The 24,257-nt window shown below is 43.4% G+C and overlaps 1 protein-coding gene across 1 annotated transcript in view; it reads right to left on the bottom strand.

Annotated features, from left to right (window-relative positions):
• zgc:113223 (uncharacterized protein LOC541424 homolog) overlaps positions 1-23,062 on the bottom strand; it is a 56,180-nt gene extending 33,118 nt beyond the window's left edge. The window contains exons 1-2 of the mRNA XM_059976434.1: positions 23,057-23,062; positions 21,780-21,827 (exon numbers count right to left, since the gene is read on the bottom strand). Of these exons, the coding sequence (XP_059832417.1) occupies positions 21,780-21,827; positions 23,057-23,062 (54 nt within the window). The remainder of the gene's footprint in view (positions 1-21,779; positions 21,828-23,056) is intronic.
• Positions 23,063-24,257: the final 1,195 nt, after the last annotated feature.

Genomic DNA, 24,257 nt, shown 5'->3' with positions numbered 1-24,257 from the left:
TCACAGGCAAGTTGGGACCTGTACAGAAGGGACAGTCTGCACCTGAACTGCAGGGGGACTAATATCCTAATAGTTTGCTAGTACAGCACAGGAGGGGTGGGTACTTAAACTGGAGTTACAGGGGTATGGGAACCAGAGCACCAGAAAAGAAAGTGGAGAGTTTATGGAGAAAGATGTTGTTAAGCCTATACACAAGGTCAGGGATCAAGAGATTGAGCATGGTGAGCTGCACATATTTCAATGCAGGGTGTATTGTAGGAAAGGCAGATGAGCTTAGGGCAAGGAATCATGATACTGTAGCCATTAGTGAGACTTAGATGTAGGAGGGGCAGGACTGGCAGCTCAGTGTTCTGGGGTTCCATTGTTTTAACCATGTAAGTGTGGGATGGATTAAAGGGGGAAGGATGGCATTACTGGTCAGGGAAAATGTCACGGTAGTGCTCAGTCAGGACAGACCAGAGAGCTCATCTAGTGAGGCTTTATGGGTAGAACTAAGAAATGTATGACTACATTAATGGGATATTTTAGACCACCCAATGGTCCGAGGGATTTAGAGGAACAAGTTTGTAGAGAGATCTCAGACTGTTGCAAGAAACCTAAGGTTGTGATGGTAGATGATTTTAGCTTTCTACATATTGACTGGGACTCACATACTGCAAAAGGACTAGATGGGATGGATGTTGTCAAATGCATTCAGGAAAGTTTCCTTAATCAGTATATAGAAGTCCCAACTAGAGAGAGAGTGATACTAGATCCCCGATTAGGGTATGAGACGGGGCAGGTGGCAGAAGCTTGTTTTAGGAGAACACTTTGCATCTAGTGATGGTAATGCCATAGGTTTCCAAATAATTATGAAGAAGGATAGTTCTGATCTTTAGGTTGGGATTCTATATTGGAGAATATTTTTTGGTATCAGTAAGGATCTGGCAAGTGTGGATTGGGAAGGCTGTTTTCTGTCAAAGGTGTACTTGGTAAGTGGAAGGCCTTCAAAAGTGAAATTTTGAGAGTACAGAGTTTGCATGCTTCTGTCAGAGTAAAAAGCAAGAATACAGGTGTATGGAATCTTGGTTTTGAGAGATATTAAGGCCCTGGTTAAGAAAATAAAAGGTGTAGAGCAGTAAATGCAGACAGGAACAAATGAGGTACTTGAGGAATATAAGAAATGCAAGAGAACACTTAAGAAGGAAATTAAGAGGGCTAAAAGAAGAGATGAGGTTGTTCTAGCAAACAAGATAAAGGAGAATCTTCAGGGATCCTACAGCTATATTAAGAGAAAAAGAATAGCAAGGGCCAAAATTGGACTTCTGGAAAATCAGAATAATAATCTAAGCGTGGGACTGAAAGAGATGGGGTAGTATTAAATTAATTTTTTTTGTATCTGCATTTACTCAGGAGATGGATACAGAATCTATAGATGTGAGACAATGTAGTAGCAAGGTCATTATACTGATTACAGAGGAGGAGGTGTTTGCTGTCTTGAGGCAAATTAGGGTGGATAAATCCCCAAGGCCTGACATAGTGATCCCTCAGATCCTGTGGGAGGCTTGTAGGGGCTCTAGTAGAGATATTTAAAATATCTTTAGCCACATATATAAGTCATGTCTAACCGATCTTATTCAATTTTTCAAGGAAATTACCAGGAAAGCTGAGGAAGTGGATGCTGTCTCAATGGAGTTAAGCAAGGCCTTTGACAAGGTCCCACATGGGAGGCTGGTCAAGAAGGTTCAGTCATTTAGCATTGAAGATGAGATAGTAAATTGGATTGCACATTGGCTTCACTGAAGAAGCCTGAAAGTGGTTGTAGATGGTTGCCTCTCTGTCTGGAGGCCTGTGACTTCTGGAGTACCACAGGGGAAGTGTTGGGTCTATTGTTGTTGTATTGAATTGAATTGACTTTATTACTTACATCCTTCACATACATAAGAAGTAAAAATCTTTAGGTTACGTCTCTGTCTAAATGTGTAATGTGCAATTTTTAGTAATTTGTAATAAATAGTATTACAACAGGACAGTCAATATAGCATAGAAATACAATTGTATCAGTGTGAATTAATCAGTCTGATATCCTGGTGGAAGAAGCTGTCCCGGAGCCTGTTGGTCCTGGCTTTTATGCTGCAGTACTGTTTCCCAGATGGTAGCAGCTGGAACAGTTTGGGGTTGGAGTGACTTAGGTCCCCAATGATCCCTCAGGCCCTTTATACACACCTGTCTTTGTAAATATCCTGAATGGTGGGGAGTTCACATCTGCAGATGTGCTGGGCTGTCCGCACCACTCTCTGCAGAGTGCTACGGTTGAGGGAGGTACAGTTCCCATACCAGGCAGTGATGCAGCCAGTCAGGATGCTCTCAATTGTGCCCCTGTAGAAAGTTCTTGGGATTTGGGGGCCCATACCAAACTTCTTCAACCATCTGAGGTGAAAGAGGTGCTGTTGTGCCTTTTTCACCACACAGCTGGTGTGTACAGACCACGTGAGATCCTCAGTGATGTGGATGCCAAGGAACTTAAAGCTGTTCACCCTCTCAACCCCAGATCCATTGATGTCTATAGGGGTTAGCCTGTCTCCATTCCTCCTGTAATTCACAACCAGCTCCTTTGTTTTTGTGACGTTGATGGAGAGGTTGTTTTCTTGACACCACTGTGTCAGGGTGATGATTTCTTCTCTGTAGACTGCCTCATTATTATTTGAGATTAGGTCAATCAGTGTAGTGTCGTCAACAAATTTAATTAACTGATTGGAGCTGTTGATGACAACACAGTCATGGATATATAGGGAGTAAAGGAGGGGGCTTAGTACGCAGCCCTGAGGGTCTCCTGTGTTGAAGGTCAGAGGGGAGGGAGCCCACTCTTACCACCTGCCAGTGATCTGATAGGAAGTCCAGGATCCAGCTGCACAAGGCAGGGTCAAGGCCGAGCCTCTGAGCTTCCTGTCGAGCCTGGATGGATCGATGGTGTTGAATGCTGAATTGTAGTCCAAGAACAGCATTCTCACATAAGCATCCCTCTTCTCCAGATACGTAAGGATGGTGTGTATTGCTGTGGCTATTGCGTCATTATCAATCGGTTGTATTGGTAGACGAATTGTAGGGGTCCAGTGTGGGTGGTAGCATGCTGCAGATGTAATCCCTGACCAACCTCTCAAAACAGTTGCTGTCATCTATATCAACGATTTGGATGATAATGTGGTAAAATGGATCAGCAAATTTGTGGATGACATCTAGATTAGGGGTGTAGTGGACAGTGAGGAAGACTATCCAAGTTTACAGCCGGATCCAGACCAACTGAAGAATGGACCGAAAAATGGCAGATGGAATTTAATAGACAGAAGTGTGAGGTATTGTACAAACCAGGATAGGCCTTATATGTGAGCACTAGTGCACTGTGGAGTGTGATAGGGCAGAGGGAAAGGTTCAATAGGTTTGGACCTTATTCCCTAGAACATAGAAGATTGAGGGAGATTTGATAGGTGGATAAAAAATTATAAGGGGTATAGATGGGTAATGCAAGCAGTCTTTTTCCACTGAAATTGTGTGAGACTAGACTACAGATCATGGGTTAAGGATGAAAGGTGAAAAGTTTAAGGGGAACATGACGGGTGATAAGAGTGTAGAATAAAATGCCAGTACAAGTGATGTATGCAGGGTCAATTTCAACATTTAAGAGAAATTCGGATGAGGGGGGTATGGAGGGCTATGGTCCAGGTTGATAGGACTAGACAGATTAATGGTTCAGCAAAGACTAAATGGGTGAAGGGCCTGTTTCTGTGCTGTAGTGTTCCATGACTCTATGATTTCATAAGTGGAGGCAATGCAGAAATCCCCAACTTCTGCACACCTACTAGCATCCTAAAGGAGTCCTGTGGTGGATCACAAATGACCATATCCTCCAATTGGTTATGCTGTCTCATCAATTCTGACTGGACACAACCTGGCACGGGTTAAGTGATGCTCATCATTTGAAGTTCAAATATTTTGTAACTCTAAAACAAAACTAATTGAAAGGAAACACGGAGCTGGGAATGCATGCCTTAGTTTTTTTTTCACTTTTTAGCAAGACAAACACTTATGACGTGATGACGCTTGCCATTCACATACTTTTACGTATAACCTGTACTGAATTATTGAATCAAACAAAGAGCGCTTAATCAAATAATATATTTATAATATTACTCAAATATTACTGAAATATTAAATACACAATGGAAGTGTTTTAAACAATTCATACATTTTAAAGGCTAAGGTGTTTTTTAAATGTTTAATTATTTAAATTTTCAGAGCTCCCTCATATTTTCTGTGGGACTTACAATTAGCAAAGGACTGCATTACAACGAGACTCATTAATCAAGTCCTTGGGAAAGTTTGCACTGAGAGGCATGCTCTAATTAAACACAGGCATCTGGTGAGTACAAGCAACTTCACAGAAATTGTAGTCCATTGTATCCACTTAAATAGAGTCAAATTTGGCAAAAAACCACATGGTTAGGAAAGCTAACTAAATAGACATTAGTTTCATTGGTAGGGCAGTTCTTTCCATTGTATCTTGGTGCATGTAACAATAATAAACCAACATCAATCAGCTTCAATAAAACGTTATTGGGCCATTTTCAGTGCACTATAAATGTAAGTCTTTATTTCAGACACTTGTGTGAAGCCTTAATTTGCTGATAGCCCAGTCTCATTTGTTTAGCCTCAGTTGGCTGTCTGGCAATTGGGGGTCACTGCAGTGAGAAAAGCTTTATGAAATCAGCTCTCTCAAGTGAGTATTTTTACATCCAATTTAGCCTCCTTTTCTAATTACTGCTCCATGACGAGGTCTTTTACTCTGTCCCATCTCTTTTTGGCAAACTTACTGCAGTTCTTTGAGGATGTAATGAGTGCAGTGGATAGAGGGGAACAGATGGATTTTATATACTTGGATTTCTAGGAGGTGTTCGATAAAGTGCCTGCATAAAAGACTTACCCGTAAGAATGCATAGTGTTGGTGGTAATGTATTAGTATGGATAGGGGAGTGGTTAACTAATAGATGACGGGGGGTTGGAATTAATGGGTGCTTCTTTGGTCAGTAGATAGTTGTGATTGGAGTGCCATAAGGGTCGGTGCTAGGTCTGCAACTGTTCACGAAGTATAACAATGATTTAGAAGAGGGGGCCAAGGATTACATATCTAAGTTTGCTGATGACACCAAATTGAATGGAAAAGCAATTCTTTTTCTCGCCAACAGTCCAAAATCATACTGGTTAGTAGGTTAATTGGTCATTGTAAATTGTCCTGTGATTAGGCTTGGGTTAAACAGATAGGTTGCTGGGCAATGCAGCTTATTGGGCTCTTATAAATAAAAAGTAAATTAATTTTTTAATTGTGCAGAGGATACAGAGAGATATAGATAGGTTAAGTGAGGGAGCAAGGGTCTGGCAGATGGAGTACAGCATTGCTAAATAGAAAGTCATCCACTTTGGAAGGAAAAGTTGGAAGATCAGATTATTATTTAAACAGTGAGAGATAGCAACATGCTGTTGTACAGAGGACTTGGGAGTGGCTTGTGCATGAATTGCAAAAGGTTAGTTTGCAGTTGCAACAGGATATTAAGAAAGCAAATGAAATATTAGTTTTCATTGCAAGGACTGAATTAAGAACAGGGAGGTTATGCTGCAACTGTACAAAGTACAAGTAAGACTGCACCAGGCACACTGTGTAAAGATCTGGTTGCCTTGAGGAAAGATATATTCGTTTTGGAGAAGGTGCTGAGGAGATTCAGTAGCTTAATTATGAAGGTGAGGCAGTTAGCCTATGAGGAGAGATTGAGTTGTTGGAATTCAGAAGAACGAGTGGGGATTTTATCAAAACATAAAATTATGAAAGAGGTAGAAAAGATAGAGGCAGGAATATTGTTTCCACTGGTAAGTGAGTTTAGAACTAGGGGACATAGCATCAAGATTCAGGGAATAGATTGTTGAAGGGCCTTTGTTGGAGTGGACAGTATTAGAGTAATTATTTGAGGCTTCAGTGAGGAGAAGCTTGATTGAGGGAAGGCGAAAAAGCAATAGGTAGATTTTCTTTCTCTCCCCGCACCCCTCAGTTTAATTATTGTTTCCTTCTTTATTTTTGCACAATTAGAACAGTGGGGATGCCAAGCAGGATAGTTGAATGCTCCTGTTGTGGGACGTGGGAAGGCAGAGGGACCTCCAGTGTCTCTGACAGCTTCATCTGCAAGAAGTACATCCAGCTGCCGCTTCTAACAATCCACGTTAAGGAGTTGGAGCTGGAACTGGTTGAACCCCAGATCATTTAGGAGGCTGAGGGGATGATAGATAGGACATAAAGAGAGGTAGTTACACCCAAGGAACAAGATCAAAGAGACTGGATGACAGTCAGGAAGGGGAAAGGGGTTAAATAGCCAGTGCAGCGTACCCCTGTGACCATCCCCCTCAACAACAGGTATATCACTTTGGACACTGTTGTTGGGGGGGTGGTGGAGGGATTTACTACAAGTAGTCTCTGGCACTGAGTCTGGCTCTGTGACTCAGAAGGGAAGGGGGAGAAGGGTGATAGGGGGTTCATTAGTTAGTGGAACAGAAAGGAGGTTCCGTGGATTAGTATGAGATCCCCAGATGGTATGTTGCCAGGTTCTGGGACATTGCCGATCGAGCTCTCAACATTCTTAGGTGGAAGGGTGAGAAGCCAGAGGTCATGGTCCAGGTAGGTACCAATGACATAGGTAGGTCGAGGGACAGGGTTCTGCAAAGTGAGTTCAGAGAGTTAGGTGCTACATTAAAGGAAAAGACCCCATGATTCTGATCTCAGGATTGCTACCTGTGCTACACGCTAGTGAGACCAGAAATAGGAAGATCATACAATTTAACATGCAGCTAGGGAATAAGTGGGAGAGCATCAGATTTTTGGATCATTGGACTGTCTTCCAAGGAAGTTGAGACCTGTATAGAAGAGATGGTTTGTACCTGATCTAGAGGGGGGCTATTATCCTAGCAGAAAAGTTTGTGGGGGGTTGTAAACTAGAGTTGTAAAGGGATGGGAACCAGACTGCCAGAACAGATTGTGGAGAGGTTGTGGAGACAAGCAAAGTCAGGAATCAAAAGATTGAGCATGGTGCAACTAGTGTTCTGAGCTGTATATATTTCAATGCCAGAAGTATGAAAGGCAGATGAGCTCAGGTCATGGATCAACATATTGAATTATGATATTGCAGCCATTAGTAAGACTTAATTGCTGGAGGGTCAGGACTAGCAGCTCAATATTCCGGGATTCCATTGTTTTTAGACACGACAGAGCAGGAAGGATTAAAGGGGGAGGGAAAATGTTACTAGTCAGGGAAAATGTCACGGCAGTGCTCAGTCAGGATAGGTTGAAGAACTCTCCTGGTGAGGCTCTATGGGTGGAAATGAAGAATAAGAAAGGTATGACCATGTTACTGGGGCTAAATTATAGACCACCCAACAGTCTGCAGGATTGAGGAACAGATTGTTGAGAGATCACAGACTGTTATAGTAGGAGAGTTTAACATTTCCACATACTGATTGGATTCCAATAGTGTAAAAGGGCTAGGTGGGATAGAGTTTGTCATATGTATTCAGGAAAGTTTCTTTAATCGGTATGTAGAAGTCCCAACAAGAGAATATGCAATACTTGATCTCCTGATAGGGAATGAGACAGGGCAGGTGACAGAAGTTTGTGTGGGGGAACACTTTACATCTAATTTGCATAATGCCATTAGTTTCAAAGTTAATGTAGAAAAATACAGATCTAGTCCACAAGTTGAGATTCTAGATTGGAGAAATATGAATTTTGATGGTATCAGAAAGGACCTGACATGTGTGGATTGGGACAGGCTGTTTACTGGCAAAGGTGTACTTAGTAAGTGGGAGGCCCTCAAAAGTGGAACTTTGAGAGTACAAATCTTGTATGTGCCTATCAGGATAGAAGGTAAAGATAATAGGATTCGGGAAGCTTGGTTTTCAAGAGACATTGAGGTCCTGGTTAAGATAAAAAAGAGGTGCATGGCAGGTAAAGGCAGGTAGGAACAAATTAGGTATTTATAGAGTACAAGAAATGCAAGAGAACACTTAAGAAAGAAATCATGATGGCTAAGAGAAGGCATGAGGTTGCCCTAGCAGACAGGAAGAAAGAGAATCCTAAGGGATTTGACAGCTAGGTTAAAAGCAAAAGAGTTGCAAGGGACAAAATAGGTCCTCAGGGAGATCAGAATGGTAATCCATGTGTGAAGCCAAAAGCGATAGGGGAAATCTTAAATGGATTTTTTGCATCTGTATTTACTCGGGAGATGGACACAGAGTCTATAGAAGTGAGGCAAAGCTGCAGCAAGGTCATGGACCCTATACAGATCACAGAGGAGGGAATGTTTGCTGTCTTGAGGCAAATTAGAGTGGATAAATCTCCAGGTCCTGACAGGGTGTTTCGTCAAAACTTGTGGTAAGTAAGTACAGAATTTGCAGGGGTCCTAGCAGAGATACTTAAATTATCCTTAGTGACAGAGGAGGTGACGGAGGACTGGAGGATTGCCAATGTTGTTCTGCTATTTAAGAAAGGCCCTAAAAAGAATCCAGGAAATTATAGGCCAGTGAGCCTGACATCAGTAATGGGGAAGTTAATGGAAGGTATTCTAAGGGACTGGATATAAGAGTATTTGGATGGACATGGATTGATTAGGGATAGTCAGCATGGCTTCATGTGTGTTAAGTCATGTCTAACCAATTTTTTAGGGTTTTTTGTGAAAGTTACCAGGAAGGTTTATGAAAGCAAGGCAGTGGATGTTTTCTACATGGACCTTAGTAAGGCATTTAACAAGGAGTTGGTTAAGGAGGTTCAGTCGCTTGGCATTCAAGACGAGGCAGTAAATTGGATTAGACATTGGCTTTGTGCAAGAAGCCAGAGAGTGGTAGTAGATGGGTGACTGTCTGGCTAGAGGTCTGTAACTAGTGGAGTACTGCAGGGATCAGAGCTGGGACAATTGTTGTTTCTCATCTATATCAACAATCTGGATGATAATGTGGTTAACTGGATCAGCAAATTGACAGATTGGGTGTGTAGTGGACAGTGAGGAGGAGACAATCAGAGCTTGCAGCAGGATCTGGACCAGCTAGAGAAATGACAGGTGGAATTTAATGCAGATAAGTCAGGGGTGTTGCACTTTGGTAGGACAATTGTGAGTGTTAGGTCACTAAGGAGTGCGGTGGAACAAAGGGGACTGGGAATACAGGTCCATAATTCATTGAAAGTGATGTCATAAAGAAAGCTTCTGGCACATTGGCCACCATAAATCAAAGTACTGACTATGGGGGATGGGATGTTATGTTGATGTTGTATAAGAAGTTAGTGACGCCTAATTTGGAGTATTATGTGTAGGTTTGGTCACCTACCTACAGGAAAGATATAAACCAAAGCTGAAAGAGTCAGAGAAAATTTACAAGGATCTTATCTTGGCTGGAAGGCTTGAGACAATAGACAATAGACAATAGGTGCAGAAGTAGACCATTCGGCCCTTCGAGCCTGCACCGCCATTTTGAGATCATGGTTGATCATCTACTATCAATACCCGGTTCCTGCCTTGTCCCCATATCCCTTGATTCCCCTATCCATAAGATACCTATCTAGCTCCTTCTTGAAAGCATCCAGAGAATTGGCCTCAACTGCCTTCCGAGGCAGTGCATTCCAGACCCCCACAACTCTCTGGGAGAAGGAGTTTTTCCTTAACACTGTCCTAAATGACCTACCCCTTATTCTCAAACCATGCCCTCTGGTACTGGACTCTCCCAGCATCTGGAACATATTTCCTGCCTCTATTTTGTCCAATCCCTTAATAATCTTATACGTTTCAATCAGATCCCCTCTCAATCTCCTTAATTCCAGCGTCTACAAACCCAGTCTCTCTAACCTGTCTGCGTAAGACAGTCCTGACATCCCAGGAATTAACCTTGTGAATCTACACTGCACTTCCTCTACAGCCAGGATGTCCTTCCTTAACCCTGGAGACCAAAACTGTACACAGTACTCCAGGTGTGGTCTCACCAGGGCTCTGTACAAATGCAAGAGGATTTCCTTGCTCTTGTACTCAATTCTCTTTGTAATAAAGGCCAACATTCCATTAGCCTTCTTCTCTGCCTGCTGCACTTGCTCATTCACCTTCAGTGACTGATGAACAAGGACTCCTAGATCTCTTTGTATTTCTCCCTTACCTAACTTTACACCATTCAGATAATAATCTGCCTTCCTGTTCTTACTCCCAAAGTGGATAACCTCACACTTAGTCACATTAAACGTCATCTGCCAAGTATCTGCCCACTCACCCAGCCTATCCAAGTCACCCTGAATTCTCCTAACGTCCTCATCGCATGTCACACTGCCACCCAGCTTAGTATCATCAGCAAACTTGCTGATGTTATTCTCAATGCCTTCATCTAAATCGTTGATGTAAATCGTAAACAGCTGTGGTCCCAATACCGAGCCCTGTGGCACCCCACTAGTCACCACCTGCCATTCCGAGAAACACCCATTCACCGCTACCCTTTGCTTTCTATCTGCCAACCAGTTTTCTATCCATGTCAATGGCTTCCCCCCAATGCCCTGAGCTTTGATTTTACCCACCAATCTCCTATGTGGGATCTTATCAAATGCCTTCTGAAAATAATAAGAGTAATAAGAAAAGACTGAATAGCTTTGGACTTTATTCCTTGGAACATAAAAGATTAATGGGAAATTTGATAGAGGCATACAAAATCATGAGGGTATATATAAGGTAAATGCAAGCAGGCTTTTCCCACTGTGGCTGGGTGGAAAAACAACTAGAGGTCATAGGTTAAGAGTGAAAGGTGAAAAATTTAAGGGAACATGAGGGGAACTTCTTCACTCAAAAGGCACAGGAGAGTTTGGAACAAGCTGGCAGCACAAGTGGAGCATGTGAGCTCAATTTCAATGTTTAAGAGATGTTTGGATAAGTACATGGATGGCAGGGGTATGGAAGGCTACGGTCCCAGTGCAGCTCGATGGGACTAGGCAGATTAAATGGTTCAGCACGGGCAAGATGGGCAGGAGGGCCTATTTCTATGCTGTACTTTTCTATGATTCAGTGTCTCTATGAAGCAACACACACAAAATGCTGGTGGAATGCAGCAGGCCAGGCAGCATCTATAGGAAGAAGCACTGTTGACGTTTTGGGCCAAGACATTGACAGTGCTTCCTGGCCTGGCCATAGATACTGCCTGGCCTGCTGTGTTCCACCAGCATTTTGTGAGTGTTGCTTGAATTTCCAGCATTTGCAGATTTCCTCACGTTTGCTTCTCTATGAAGAAACTGTTTTTCCCAGAGTGTGGTGAAACTGTGGAATTCTCAGCCCAGGGAAGCAGTAGAAGCTACCTCATTAAATATATTTAAGACCCAGTTAGATTTTTGCACAGCTGGGGAGTTAAGGGTTATGGGGAAAAGGCAGGTAGAAGAAGCTTAGTCCATGGACAGGTCAACCATGATCTTATGGAATGGCGGATGAGTCTCGACAGGCCAGATGCTTCTAGTTCCTGTTTTCTTCCTGATGCAATCTGCTTGATTTTACATAAATCAGCACTAAACCCTGCTGCTTCTACTTCCCACTCACAAATCCTCCTCCCCATCTCTAAAACTTTATCTGACCTTACTATTCCAAAACAGTAGTTCCAAGGACCCATGTTGAATGTTGACCTTGAGCAGTCTTGGTGCTGAGCTTGACTGCACTTTTGCCCCATTTTCTTGTCAAGCTAGAGCTTGTCTCTTTGGATCAAAGGAGGATGAGAGATGATTTGATAGAGGTGTACAAGATGATAAGAGACATAGATAGAACAGACAGCCAGAGACTTTTTCCCAGGGTGGTAACAGCTAACACAAGGACATTATTTTAAGGTGATTGAAGAAAAGTATAGGAGGGGAAGTCAGAAGTCACTCTCTTTTTACCCAGAGAGTGGTGAGTGCATGGAATGCACTGCCAGAGGTGGTGGAAGAGGCAGATACATTAGGGGCATTTAAGAGACTCTTAGAAAGGCACATAGATGAAAGAAAAATGGAGGGATATGTAGGAAAGAAGTGTTTCATTAATTGTAGAGTAGGTTAAAAGGTTTGCTCAAAATCATGGGCCAAAGGGTGTGTAGTTTGTCGTACAGTTTTACATTCTATGAAATAGTCTTCTCTGTAATAACAATGCCATATCCTCACCCTTTCACTTACTTCTTTCTCAATTCCTCCTCACTGGAATCCTCTACCCTTCCTCCCAAGCCTCTATATGCCTTAAAACATCTTTAACCTTACTAAGAAGTACCTGCAATTGCTCTGACTATTGCCAAAGTCCCCACGTTTTCATAGTCTTGCTCTAGGCTCAAAATTAAGTATGACCGTTTGAATTTGGTTTCCTCTGTAAATGGGGTCAGCCCTTCAATATGGAGTGGACCCTTCCCTCAGAAGGATAATTGGTAGTGGTACTGACAGAAGTAGAGTTATGTTAACTGACTCACCCAGAAGATGTAGCAGAATGCGAACAGAGTGTATTTAATTGCCCTGCTTGTCCTCATCTTCTTGAGTCTGACAGCCAGTAATTGCAGGATGGTTAGTGCTAGTCCATGGCGGGAGGAAGCTCAGAGAGATCCTCCAAGTAGCCTGAAGACATGACCAAGAAGTTGCAGAACATCAGCGATCGATCAGCTCACTCAGGTTACACCACGCACCAACTGCTCTTACACCATCTGCACAACATGCTGCACTCTAAAGCTGACTGTGGTTAGGTTAAACAAAGCATTCGTTTTTTCACTCACCTCTTCCGGCCTGATAGTTGCTGAATGGAATTGAGGAGTGTCACGGGCATGCCTCGGTATCTGTCAGTGCTTGCATTCATTCCTGCCTTACAAATCAACAACTCTGGGTTTGCTCAGCTGTATTAGAAGACTCCCACACAAAGCTCATACCTCTAGGAGACAACAAAGTGACTTCAAACTTCAAATTTTTTTAAACTTGCTTTAAATAACATGAGTTTCAAATGGATCAACACTGGCTGAAGCTGAATCAGAGGGCTGTCACAAATGAGCAGGTCTGGTGCTGACTGGACTTCAGTTATTGCAGGGAGACTACATGCCAATCTTCAGTGAGTGGCTGAGCGTTGCTGGATGTCCAGGATCAACCTCCTTTACAGCAATGAAACACCAAAGTAAGAAAGCCTATTATGGCTGTGGGATTTAATGACTTGCAGGAACATATAAACTTGGGCATATGAGACCTTTCTCTGCCAGGAGGCTAATTAAGGAAAAGTAGTAGAAGGCTGGGGACTACAAAACCTTCATGAAATTTTGGACAAGGGGGGTCTGCCTCACCAATAAGCTGCACAGGGTACAAGACAGTGGGAATGGAAACTGTGATCAATATTGTCTATCATTGATCCCTACAGGTCAGTCAATAGCAAACGACTGACCACTACCTAATATAGCCGCTGTGTATAAAGAATTTAGTGTTCCTACATTTTTTTCTTCTCAGGCAGTTCCTTAGGATTGTTTTCATTCCACTTCTGTGGGTAAAAGATCAAGCTGCCACAGAAATCTGGTGGGTCAGGCAGAATCTATTGAGGAAAATGTTTGGGTTGAGAACCGTTATCTGGAACCTGGTTCAGGAACTACAGTCTAGTGTCTCCAGTTCTCTGGGTTCCAAGGTTTCTGACAAAGTTATTGTAGGAATCCATGACTTTTCCACAGGCAGGGGCTGATGGGGTAGCTTGGCAGGTAGTTCGCGAGCTGGTACCTTTCTTCTGCTACCTTTGCAGGTCTTGTATGTAATGTTGCATGGACTCAAGATTATCAATACCATCCTGAATGTTCCTTCTTCTCTTTGAGTGACTGTGAGCAAAGGATTCCCAGGAGTCATTGTGAACTCTGAGTTTTATCAAGGAGGCCTGGAGCATACTCTTGAATCATTTCCTCCCTTCGCTTGATAATCTCTTCCCATTGCAGAATTCGGGAAAAGGGTACCTGTTTTGGAAATCACATCTCAGGCGAACTATCAAACAAAGCCAATTGATTCTTAATGCTGGGGATGTTGCTCCCAGCAACATTCTTCCAGTGAATTTGGAGGGTTTTGCCGAGACAGCATTTTCCAACATCTTGGCTGTATGTAATCCAGATTTCAGAAGCATGTCAATGAGCAGAGACCACCGCCGCCCAATAGCCAAAGAGCTTTGTAACTGGTCAGAGGTCCTGATCTGCAAACATCCTTTTCACAACTGACCAAAGGCTGTGTTGGCACATTAGATACAGTGGTCGATGGCTCCTCTCAGCAAAGGCAAGTGTTGAGATACACAGGCCTTCCATGTTTTCTGGAGTCTTGCCATCAATCCATATCATCAAAGGCAGGGATGCAGGGTGGGGAACGAATGGGAGGGAACTTTTGTCTAGCGGCTGATCCTTCACAATTATTTGCAATGGGCAATTACCATAGCAATGCTGGTTTGAAGTTTACACATTCCCCCTGTGATGGGTGCTCCAGTTTCCTTCCACATCCCAAACACCTGTTAGGCTGTAGGTTAATCAGTTACTATAAGTTATTCCCAGTGTGTATTAAGTGGGAGAATTTGAGGGATGTTAGAATATGGGGATAATAAATATTGCACGTGAGTGTATCATTAATATAAATGGTCATTGATAGCTAGCATAGACTCAGTGGGCTGAAGAGCGTGTTTCCTGCTGTATTGATCATAGAGAAAGATAACAGGCAAGGTAATTTTACTGATAAAGATTCTGTGCTGAACTTCTTAGAAGTTAGAGTAAGATTACCCGAAATTTTTCGAGCTTGGCTCACATCCTTTGAAGGACCTGTTACACAATCAACCCCCTGTCCAACCTCAGTGATGCCTGTACATGTTAGAGAGCCTCGGGGGGATGCGTGCTGGCATACGTATATCACTCAACATCACCATGACAACAGGACCTTCTCACTGGTGGGGATGACTACAGAAACTCCGGGAGCCCAATTTATATGGTTAGGGAGATGGGAGCAGTAACATCCTGGAAGGAATTGTTTGCTTTGCTGATGGCCATTAAGATGTTACTGTGGTCCCACTAAAATGTCTAAATTACAGAATGATGTGCCATCAGAATGTGCTATAGACTACAGGCTCAGCCCAGGCCCCAATATTAACTACAGAGGAGTTTTGCTATAAGTTGCAAATTCACCCAATCCAGCCAGGAACAAATCCGGGAACATTAATACTGGACTCATCACAATCGCATTCAGTCAAATAACATTTGGCAAGATGCCTCATTGGGGGCTGGTGTAGAATGATCCAGTGTAAGCATCCCAACTGGATAAAAGTTGCCTTGGTGGGTGGAAGTGGAGCATCGCTGTCTGAGTGGCAGGGTCTGTTGCAAAGGTTGATTCTATAAGCAATCTCAGCTCTGCTGGAGATGTAGTGTTCCTTTTCATAGGTCTGTTTGTTTTCTCCACTTTCAGGAGTTTTTTATTGTGTGACTTAAGGTGTTGTTTCAGGGTGCTTCTCCATCTGGTGCAGTCGGCCGCAAGTTCTTCCCAGGATTCAGTTTGATGTCCAGTGCCTTCATGTGCCTACAAGTACTGAATCCCATGACATACAGTAACAGGCCCATCCCCACCAGTACTGTACCCCAATGTTATACAATAACAGACTTGTCCATGACAGTACAGTACCTCAGTGTCATACAGTGACAGTCTGTCCCCACAAGCACTACAGCAGTGTTACACAGTGACAGACCTGTACCCACCTGTACTGTACCCCAATGTTATACAATGACAGACCCGCCCCCACCAGTACGGTACCCCAATGATATACAATGACAGACTTGTCCATGACAGTACAGTACCTCAGTGTCATACAGTGACAGACCCGTCCCACTGGTACTATACCCTGGTGTTATACAGTGACAGACCCATCCTCACCAGTACTGTACCCCAGTGTTATACAATGACAGACCCATCCCCACCAGTACTGAACCCCGGTGTTATACAATGACAGACCCATCCCCACCAGTACTGTACCCCGGTGTTATACAGTGACAGACCCATCCTCACCGGTACTGTACCCCAGTGTTATACAGTGACAGACCCATCCCCACCAGTACTGAACCCCGGTGTTATACAATGACAGACCCATCCCCACCAGTACTGTACCCCGGTGTTATACAGTGACAGACCCATCCTCACCGGTACTGTACCCCAGTGTTATACAATGACAGACCCATCCCCACCAGTACTGAACCCCGGTGTTATACAGTGACAGACCCGTCCCCACCAGGGCTGTATATTTAAGAATTATTCTGGGTTAGGATTCTGGCCCAGAAACTCAGACTCAGGCAATATGGTCTCTGAGTATTTGGCTCCAAGTTCAAGACACAATTTGGACCCTGGGTCCAGACCCAGAGTGATTTCCAGTTCTTTACCCATTCTGATAGTCTGGACTCTGGTCCCAAAACCTGGCAGCAGATGGGCTCCAGTGACCTGCGAAGACAGAGGATGTAGGGTTGAGGTAAGAGTTGAATTTCACCTCTGTTTCTGTCACTGAGAGCACAGGCTGCTCCTTTTAAAAAAAGCAGGGGCTGTCTGGGATTCCCAGGACCTGGCAGCTAGTGTGGCAAGGGGTCGGACAGTGCAGGAGGGAAACTTGGAAGTGTGCTGGGATAGCAATTACTGCAGACCACTCAGTGCTATCCTGCAGCCCTGGACTGTGGCTGGTACTGAGAAACTGGGAGCCATGCATCAGGAGCACACAGCAGCCCTATGCCTTCTCAATGCCCACCCACTCCATCAGCACCTCCTGCAGAAGTACTCACAGTTTCTACAGTAACCTCATCAGCCACCTTAAAACCCCCAGAAATGGAGCAAAAGCATCCCCTGTCCCAAGCAACTGCCTTGGAAGATTCTTCAAATAATGAAAATAATTTAATATAATCCCACAACATTTTATATCAATTGAGTCGGCTTTCAACTGCAGTCACCATAGCAATGTAGGTAAATGTAATGTGTGTGCTGGTGTGTGATTTAGTGGTGTTGATTCAAAGAGGAATGTTGGACTAGATACAGTATTGCAAGTAATCAGCTTCAGCTATGCAGTTCAACATGCCCAGACATGGGAAGTCTTCTTGCAATGGGGAAAGATGCCCTATTCTATTACAGAGATATCTAATATAAATAAGTTTAATTCCACTCTTAGATATGCTAGTCCAGTTTTAATTTAAAGTGAGAAGCACATTAACAGAATTAAGAGAAGGCCATTCCAGAATCTAGTGATTCTTGAAAGGTCACTATTGATGCCTTCACAATCTCTTTAGCTGCTTCTTTCAACTTCCAGTCCAGGTCCAGCTTCCCACACATCTTCTCCTTAGTAATAGCAACTACATTCACTTCTGTCCCCTGACACCCTCAAATTTTTGGCACTCTGCTAGTGTCTTCCACAATGAAGACTGATGCAAAATACTTATTAAGTTCATACACCATTTATTTGTCCCCTATTTCTACATTTCTAGTGTCATTTCCAGCACTCAAATAGCCACTCTCGCCTCTCTTTTACTCTTAATATATCTGAAAAAAATTTATTGTATCTTCTTTTATATTATTGGCTAGCTTACCTTCATATTTCATCTTTTCTCTCCTCATGCTTCTTAAGTTGCATTCTGTCGGTTTTTAAAAGCTTCCCAATTCTCTAACTTCCCACTAGTTTTTGTTATATTAAATGTCCCCTCTTTTGCATGTATGCTGTCTTTGACCTCCCTTGTCAGTCATGATGCATCATCCTCCCTTTAGAATACTACTTCTTCTTTAGGATGTATCTATTCTGTGCCTTCTGAATTGCTCCCAAAAATTCCAGCTATTGTTCTTCTGCTGTCATCCCCAATAGTACTCCCTTTCAATCAATTTTAGCCAGCTCTTCTCACATGCCTCTGTAATCCCCCTCACCCCACTGATGCATCTCACTTTAGTTTCTTACACTCAAACTCTCTCCCAGGGTAAATTCTATCATATCATGATCGCTGTCTCCCAAGGGTTCCTTTCGCTTAAGCTGCCTAATCAGATCTGGTTCATTACGCAACACCTAATCCAGAAATGCTTTTTCCCAAGTGGTCTTTAACCACAAGCTGCTTTAAGGTGATTGTGTAACAGGTCCTTCAAAGGATATGAGTCAAGGTTGAAAATTTTTAGGTAATCTTACTCTAACTTCTAAGAAGTTCTGCACAGAATCTGTATCAGTAAAATTACCTTGTCCGTTATCTTTCTCTATGATCAATACAGCAGGAAACACGCTGTTCAGCCCACTGAGTCTGTGCTAGCTATCAAGGACCATTTATATTAATGATACACTAATATACAATATAAATTCCCTCTTTTGGGACCCAGCATCAACCTGATTTTCCCAATCTACTGCTTATTGAAATCCCCCATGACTATCATAACATTGCCCTTTTAACATGCCTTTTCTATTTCCCATTGTAATTTGTACCCCACGTCCTCATTATTGTTCAGAGGCATGTATATAATTTCCATTAGAGTCTTTTAACCCTTGTAGTTTCCTAACTCTACCTATGCTTCTACATCATGTGATCCAATGTCATCTTTATGTCCTATCTAGTAAAGGTAAGCTAAGTGCTAAATATGGTTAAATCTATTTTAAACAGCCATAGATTAATTAAAATCATGATCATTAAAACAAAATTACAGATGCTGGAAAACTGTTTATATCTTCTACTTCAATAGGAGAGATGAGAAAAAAGAATGTCGATGGAGTCTTATTCTGCTGGTTACTTTACTGAGGCAGTGGGAATTGTAGATAGAGTCCATAGATGGGAGGTTGGTTTCCGTGATGTGCTGAGCTGAGTCCACATCTGTGAAGTTTCTTGCAATCATGTCTAGGCCATGCCAGGCTGCTATGCTTGCAGAACTTTCTATGATACATCATTAAAACTTGATAAGGATTGATCAGGAAATGCCGAATTTCTTCATCCTCCTGTCTACATCAGTAATGTTGAGGTTGAGAAGGTTGAGAACTTCAAGTCCCTAGGAATGAACATCACTGGTAGCCTGTCTTGCTCTAACCACATTAATATCATAACCAGAAAAGCCAAAATCAGGAAATGCTGAATTTCTTCAGCCTCCTGAGGGAGCTTTTCTGGTTGTGATATTAATGTACACATGCACACAATGTACATGTGATAAATAAATCTGAATCTGCAAAGTGCTTAACTCGGGTTGGAGGAGCACCACCTCATATTTGGTCTGCGTATCCTTCAACCTGAGAGCATGAACATCAGTTTCTCTAACCTTTGGTCATTTTCCCACCTCTCTCTTTCTGCATTCCCCAATCTGTTTCCCCTCTCACCCCTTCTCACCTGCCCATCACCTCCTTCTGCATCCCTTCCTCCTTCCCTTTCTTCCATGGTCCATTGTGTCATATTAGATTCCTTTTTCTTTAGCCCTTTACTTTGGCAACTATCACCTCCCAGCTTCTTACTTCACTCTCATCCCCATAAGACCATAAGATATAGGAGTACGATTAGGACATTCAGTCCATTGAATCTGCTCCATCATCCCATCATGGCTGATTTCTTATCCCTCTTCAACCCATTCTCCTACCTTGTCACTGTAAACATTGGCACCCTTACTAATCAAAAACCTACCAATCTCTTCTTTAAATATACCCAATGACTTGACTTCCACAGCCATATGTGGCAGTGAATTCCACAGATTAACCATCCTCTGGCTAAAGTAATTCCTCAACTCTGTTCTAAATAGACATCCCTCATTCCAAGGCTGTCCAAGACTCACCATTATAGGAACCATCCTGTGTATTTTACTCTACCTTGGTCCTTCAATATTAGATTGTTTTCAATGAAATCCACCTTCATTCTTCTGAACTCCAGCAACTACAGACCCAGAGTCATCAAACACTCATCATATATTAACCCTTTCATTCCCATGATCATTTCTGAGACCCTTCTCTGGACCCTCTCCAATGGCAGCACATCCTTTAGAAACATAGAAATCTACAGCACAATGTTGTGCCAACCATGTAACCACCTCTTAGATAAGGGGCCCAGGAATGATCACAGTACTCCGTGAGGCCTCACCTGGGCCTTATGAAGCCTCAGTATCACATCCTTGCTTTTTATATTCTAGTCCTCTCGAAATGAATGCTAACATTGCGCCTGCATCTACCTTCCGTCCCCTGCAACAGGTCTCATCTATCATCTGCCAGCTTGCACTCCTCACCCCCCCCCCTTCCTTTCCAGTCCTGATTCAGGGTCTATACCCAAAATGTCATCTGTTTACTTCTCTCTATAGATGTTGTGTTCCTCCAGCATTTTAAGGGTGTTGCTCAAGATTTCCAGCATCTGCAGAATTTCTTGTTTTTTTCTTGTGCCAGTCCCACACACTTCTCACCTCCTCATCAACCATTCCCAACTCCATTTCCATCCCCCCTCCCACCCCTCACATCCAGAGCCACCAGTCTTCTAGAAATACAAGTAACGGCAAAGGAGGAGCCTACAATGACCAGCAACTTACTGAGTTGTTTTATTATTGTCACATGACTGTCCCGAGGGAATGTTACATACCCCGTGGGTATCTTGTGCCTGTCACATGACCATGATGTAATTGAGTCTCTGCTGAGCATGATGTAATGGTCTTGTGATAGTGGAGTGATGTAATTTTCCCACCAGTGAGAGGTCTTGTGATGGCCTGTTTCAACAAGTATAAAAGGGGAAACCCCTGTGGTGATGCAGGTCAGTTCGTGGTTTAATTCCTCAGTGACTCCGTTATGCTGTGTATTCGTCTCATGACACAGTTTTGTTTTAAAGTGGTGTTTTACTTTCTGTCTTAAATTTCAAAGGTTGTTGCCGGCAGTCACACACAACACTGCCAGTTTAGTCCAGTCGGAGAGTGAAGATTTATGGAAGTACGGAGACCTGAAGGACCGAGTAAAGTTGGTGTCATCATTGGTAATACAGGATCGACCTTATTGAATCCTCATTCAGAAGAGATACTAACTAGCATCTGAGATAGTCCCTGCTATAAGAGCAGAAAGGGCTGGAGCAGGGTTATTCACAAAGGAAAGGTCAGTGCCTTTAAGTTGTTTTATTTCCTTCGTCGTAAATCCTTCGGGTAAGGCATATTTCCTCTAGGATCAGCAGTAACATCACATTGTCAAGGAATTTGTTACTTCAGGAAAGTCTCTCCTAATTGACTGTGTAACTCATTTGGAATTTTGCATTTACTACTTTTAAGAACTGTGTTTGCATTTAATACTTTAAGAACTGTTCGAGTTACCATATAGCTGTTAACTTCCGGTTAAGTTAGTCGTTTGTTTATTTTTCATTTTTTTTATTGAGCAGTTTTTAATAAATGTTTTATTAGTTTATTAAAAAAAACCTGTCTCAATTCTATATTCATTGTTGCCGTATCGTAACAACAGGGACAACCTTCCATTTTAGGTGCCATCCAGAAAGAACATTCCAGTGGGGAGCTTGATAATTTGGAGCAAGAGCCATTTGGGAATGCCCCGAATGTCCAGGGATATCTCACTCCAGGGGAGATCTCGTCATCTGGGATGCTGGAGAGACCTCACCTGGGGAGCCACTCTCTACATTGATCCCCTGATATAAGAGGGACACTGGAGACAGAATGCACAATCTAGGATGTCCCATTCCAACTGGACAGGACACTGGCGGCCAAAGTCGAGTTTATTCTCTACGCCAGGTACGTGTATGCGCAGGTACAACGAAAACCTTACTTGCAGCAGCGACACAGGCTCATAGCATAAGATAAGCAGCATTCCCATCTAAAACAGAAAAATGACAAATTATAGAACATAGAAGAGTACAGTACAGAAACAGGCTCATAGCACTATGTTTGATTACCTCACTAAACTAGTTCCTTCTGCCTGCACAGTCTCCATAATGAAATGGTTAATTGTTGTTCTATGCTCCGAAGCCCAGTGAAACTCATTGCTTTTCATGCCATCCATACAGATCAGAGCTTTGAGGTAGTAGAATAACAAGACACAGAAGATAGACCTAACCTCACAATCGATCTCATTGTTGCCCTTGCACCTTCATGCCTGTCTGCACTGCACCTTCTCTGTAACTGTAACCCAGAATAAAGGGTTACAGTTACAGAGAAAGTGCAGTGCAGACAGGCACAAAGGTGCACGGGCAACAATGAGATCGATTGTGAGGTTAGGTTCCATCTTATCGTTCTGGGGTCCATTCAATAGTCTTGGAACAGCAGGGTAGAAGCTGTCTTTGAGCCTGGTAGTGCATGTTTTCAGAAGTTTGCATCTTCTTCCCAATGGGAGGGGGGAGAAGAGAGAATGATGTGCCTCGTCTCCTACTGTGTAGATTGAACAAATGGGGAGGGGGTGAGGGAAGAGGTCGGGCAGCAAAGGTCATGTTCAGACAATGTTTTAAGAGGAGGGGAAGAAGTATTGGGACCCCCTTCCTCAATCCTCACCTTCCACTTCACAAACAGCACCCCCCCCCCCCATCTCTCTGTGATATCTACCTCTCTATGACATCACATAGCTGTGCTGCCCTGGCAACAGGCAGGGACGTGAAGTTCGGACATACATTTCTGGGGTGAGCCCAGAGAGTGAGGAGCATTTCGGAGCCTCTCTGCAACCAGCACACTGCCAATGTTCAGTTTAGAAACCTTTGCTTTCTATGGCAAACAAACGTCTGCAATTAGACCAAAGTTGCCTTCCAGACAACAAAGGTAAGGTGAGGATGGGAGGGGAATTATTGGCAAGGGTTGAGGGGGGTGGTGTCAGAGAGCTAGGAGGATGAGGCTTAGTGATGGGGCGAGGGAGCACACAGTGACTTCCTCTTGGAGGAGGCTGAAATTGTGCTGTAGTGGACAAGCACGCGTTGGGAGTCGCAGAGTCCTGCAGTGAGGGACAAAGGATCAGAGGTAAATGGTCAATGACAGCAATGCCAGTGTGTCCTCCCCCTGCTGGGACTGGGCATCAGACACACCATTATTGCCCCTTCCGGGAGCAGGCACCAAACATACCGCCATCTCCCCCTCTGGGAACAGTAGCCAAGGACTCCATCCTCTCTCCCATCTTTGGGAACAATCACAAGGCATGCTGTCCACTCTCCCATTTCTAGGGCATATAGTCCTCTCCCATACGATTGGGGTGTTTTGTGTGTGCAGAGGGTCAATGTGATCGAAACCGACATACACACTCCCTGGGTCCAGCTTCCTCTACACCATCCCATCACACCCTCCCAGGAGCAGACACAGAGTGAAGCTCCCTCTACAATGTCCCACACGCATTCCCAAAGTCTGTTCCTGTCTCAGAGTACGTGCCACCCTGTTAATCAAATCAGTCTAGAAGACAATGGATCGCTTTCATTGTTCTTTGACTCACTGAGAAAACTTGTTACTGTTTGTGTTGTTTGTCATGAGTACTCTGCCAAGACAACATGGGGAGCGGGTGAGGGAAGAGATCATATTCAGACAATGTTTTAAGGGGAGGGATGTTTTAAGTATTGGGACCCCTTCCTCAATCCTCTCCCTCCCCCTCACCAGCATACCCCTCACACCCCGAGATCACAAAGGGGCATTTACCTCTCTGTGACATCACACAGCTGCGCTGCCCTGGCAACAGGCAGTGTGGTGAAGTGGGAAATAAAATCAGGAGGAAGGACTTCATCCCCCAGATCGTGCCCATTCCCTTTGCTGCACTTTCTACAATTCTGATCATCCACACCCCCTCCTACTATAATCACCACCCACCTAGAAAATTAACTCCACCCCACATAAGAACTGGCAACACATATAGACCTATATGCACCCAATTAAAACAAGTCTGCCTTTACTACAGGTTTGCCTGAGTGCTGCTCTCATAGGGAACAAAAACGATCTTGGGGACTAAGTGCATTTCACCCTGAAGCTGGGTGCACAGGTTATGGTGGTAAAGAAAATGCACAGCATGCTTGCATTTAATAGTTGTGTCTTTGAGTTCAAGAGTCAAGAAGGTATAGTGCAGTTATATACAATTCTGCTTTGGGTGCACCTGGAGCACTGCATTCAGTTCTGGTCGCCTCATTGTAGGAAGGATGTGGAGGCTTTGAAGAGGGCACAGAAGAGGTTCTCCAGGATGCTGTCTGGACAGGAGGGTAGTATCCATAAAGAGAAGTTGGACAACTTGGGTTCGTTTTCTCTGGAGTGATGAAGGCTGAGGGGAGACCTAATAGGAAATGACAAG

The sequence above is a fragment of the Hypanus sabinus genome, chromosome 8, assembly GCF_030144855.1.
Source record: "Hypanus sabinus isolate sHypSab1 chromosome 8, sHypSab1.hap1, whole genome shotgun sequence".
NCBI lineage: Eukaryota > Metazoa > Chordata > Chondrichthyes > Myliobatiformes > Dasyatidae > Hypanus > Hypanus sabinus.
The sequence above is the reverse complement of the archived record's forward strand: the minus strand, read 5'-3'. Positions and strand labels throughout refer to the sequence as shown.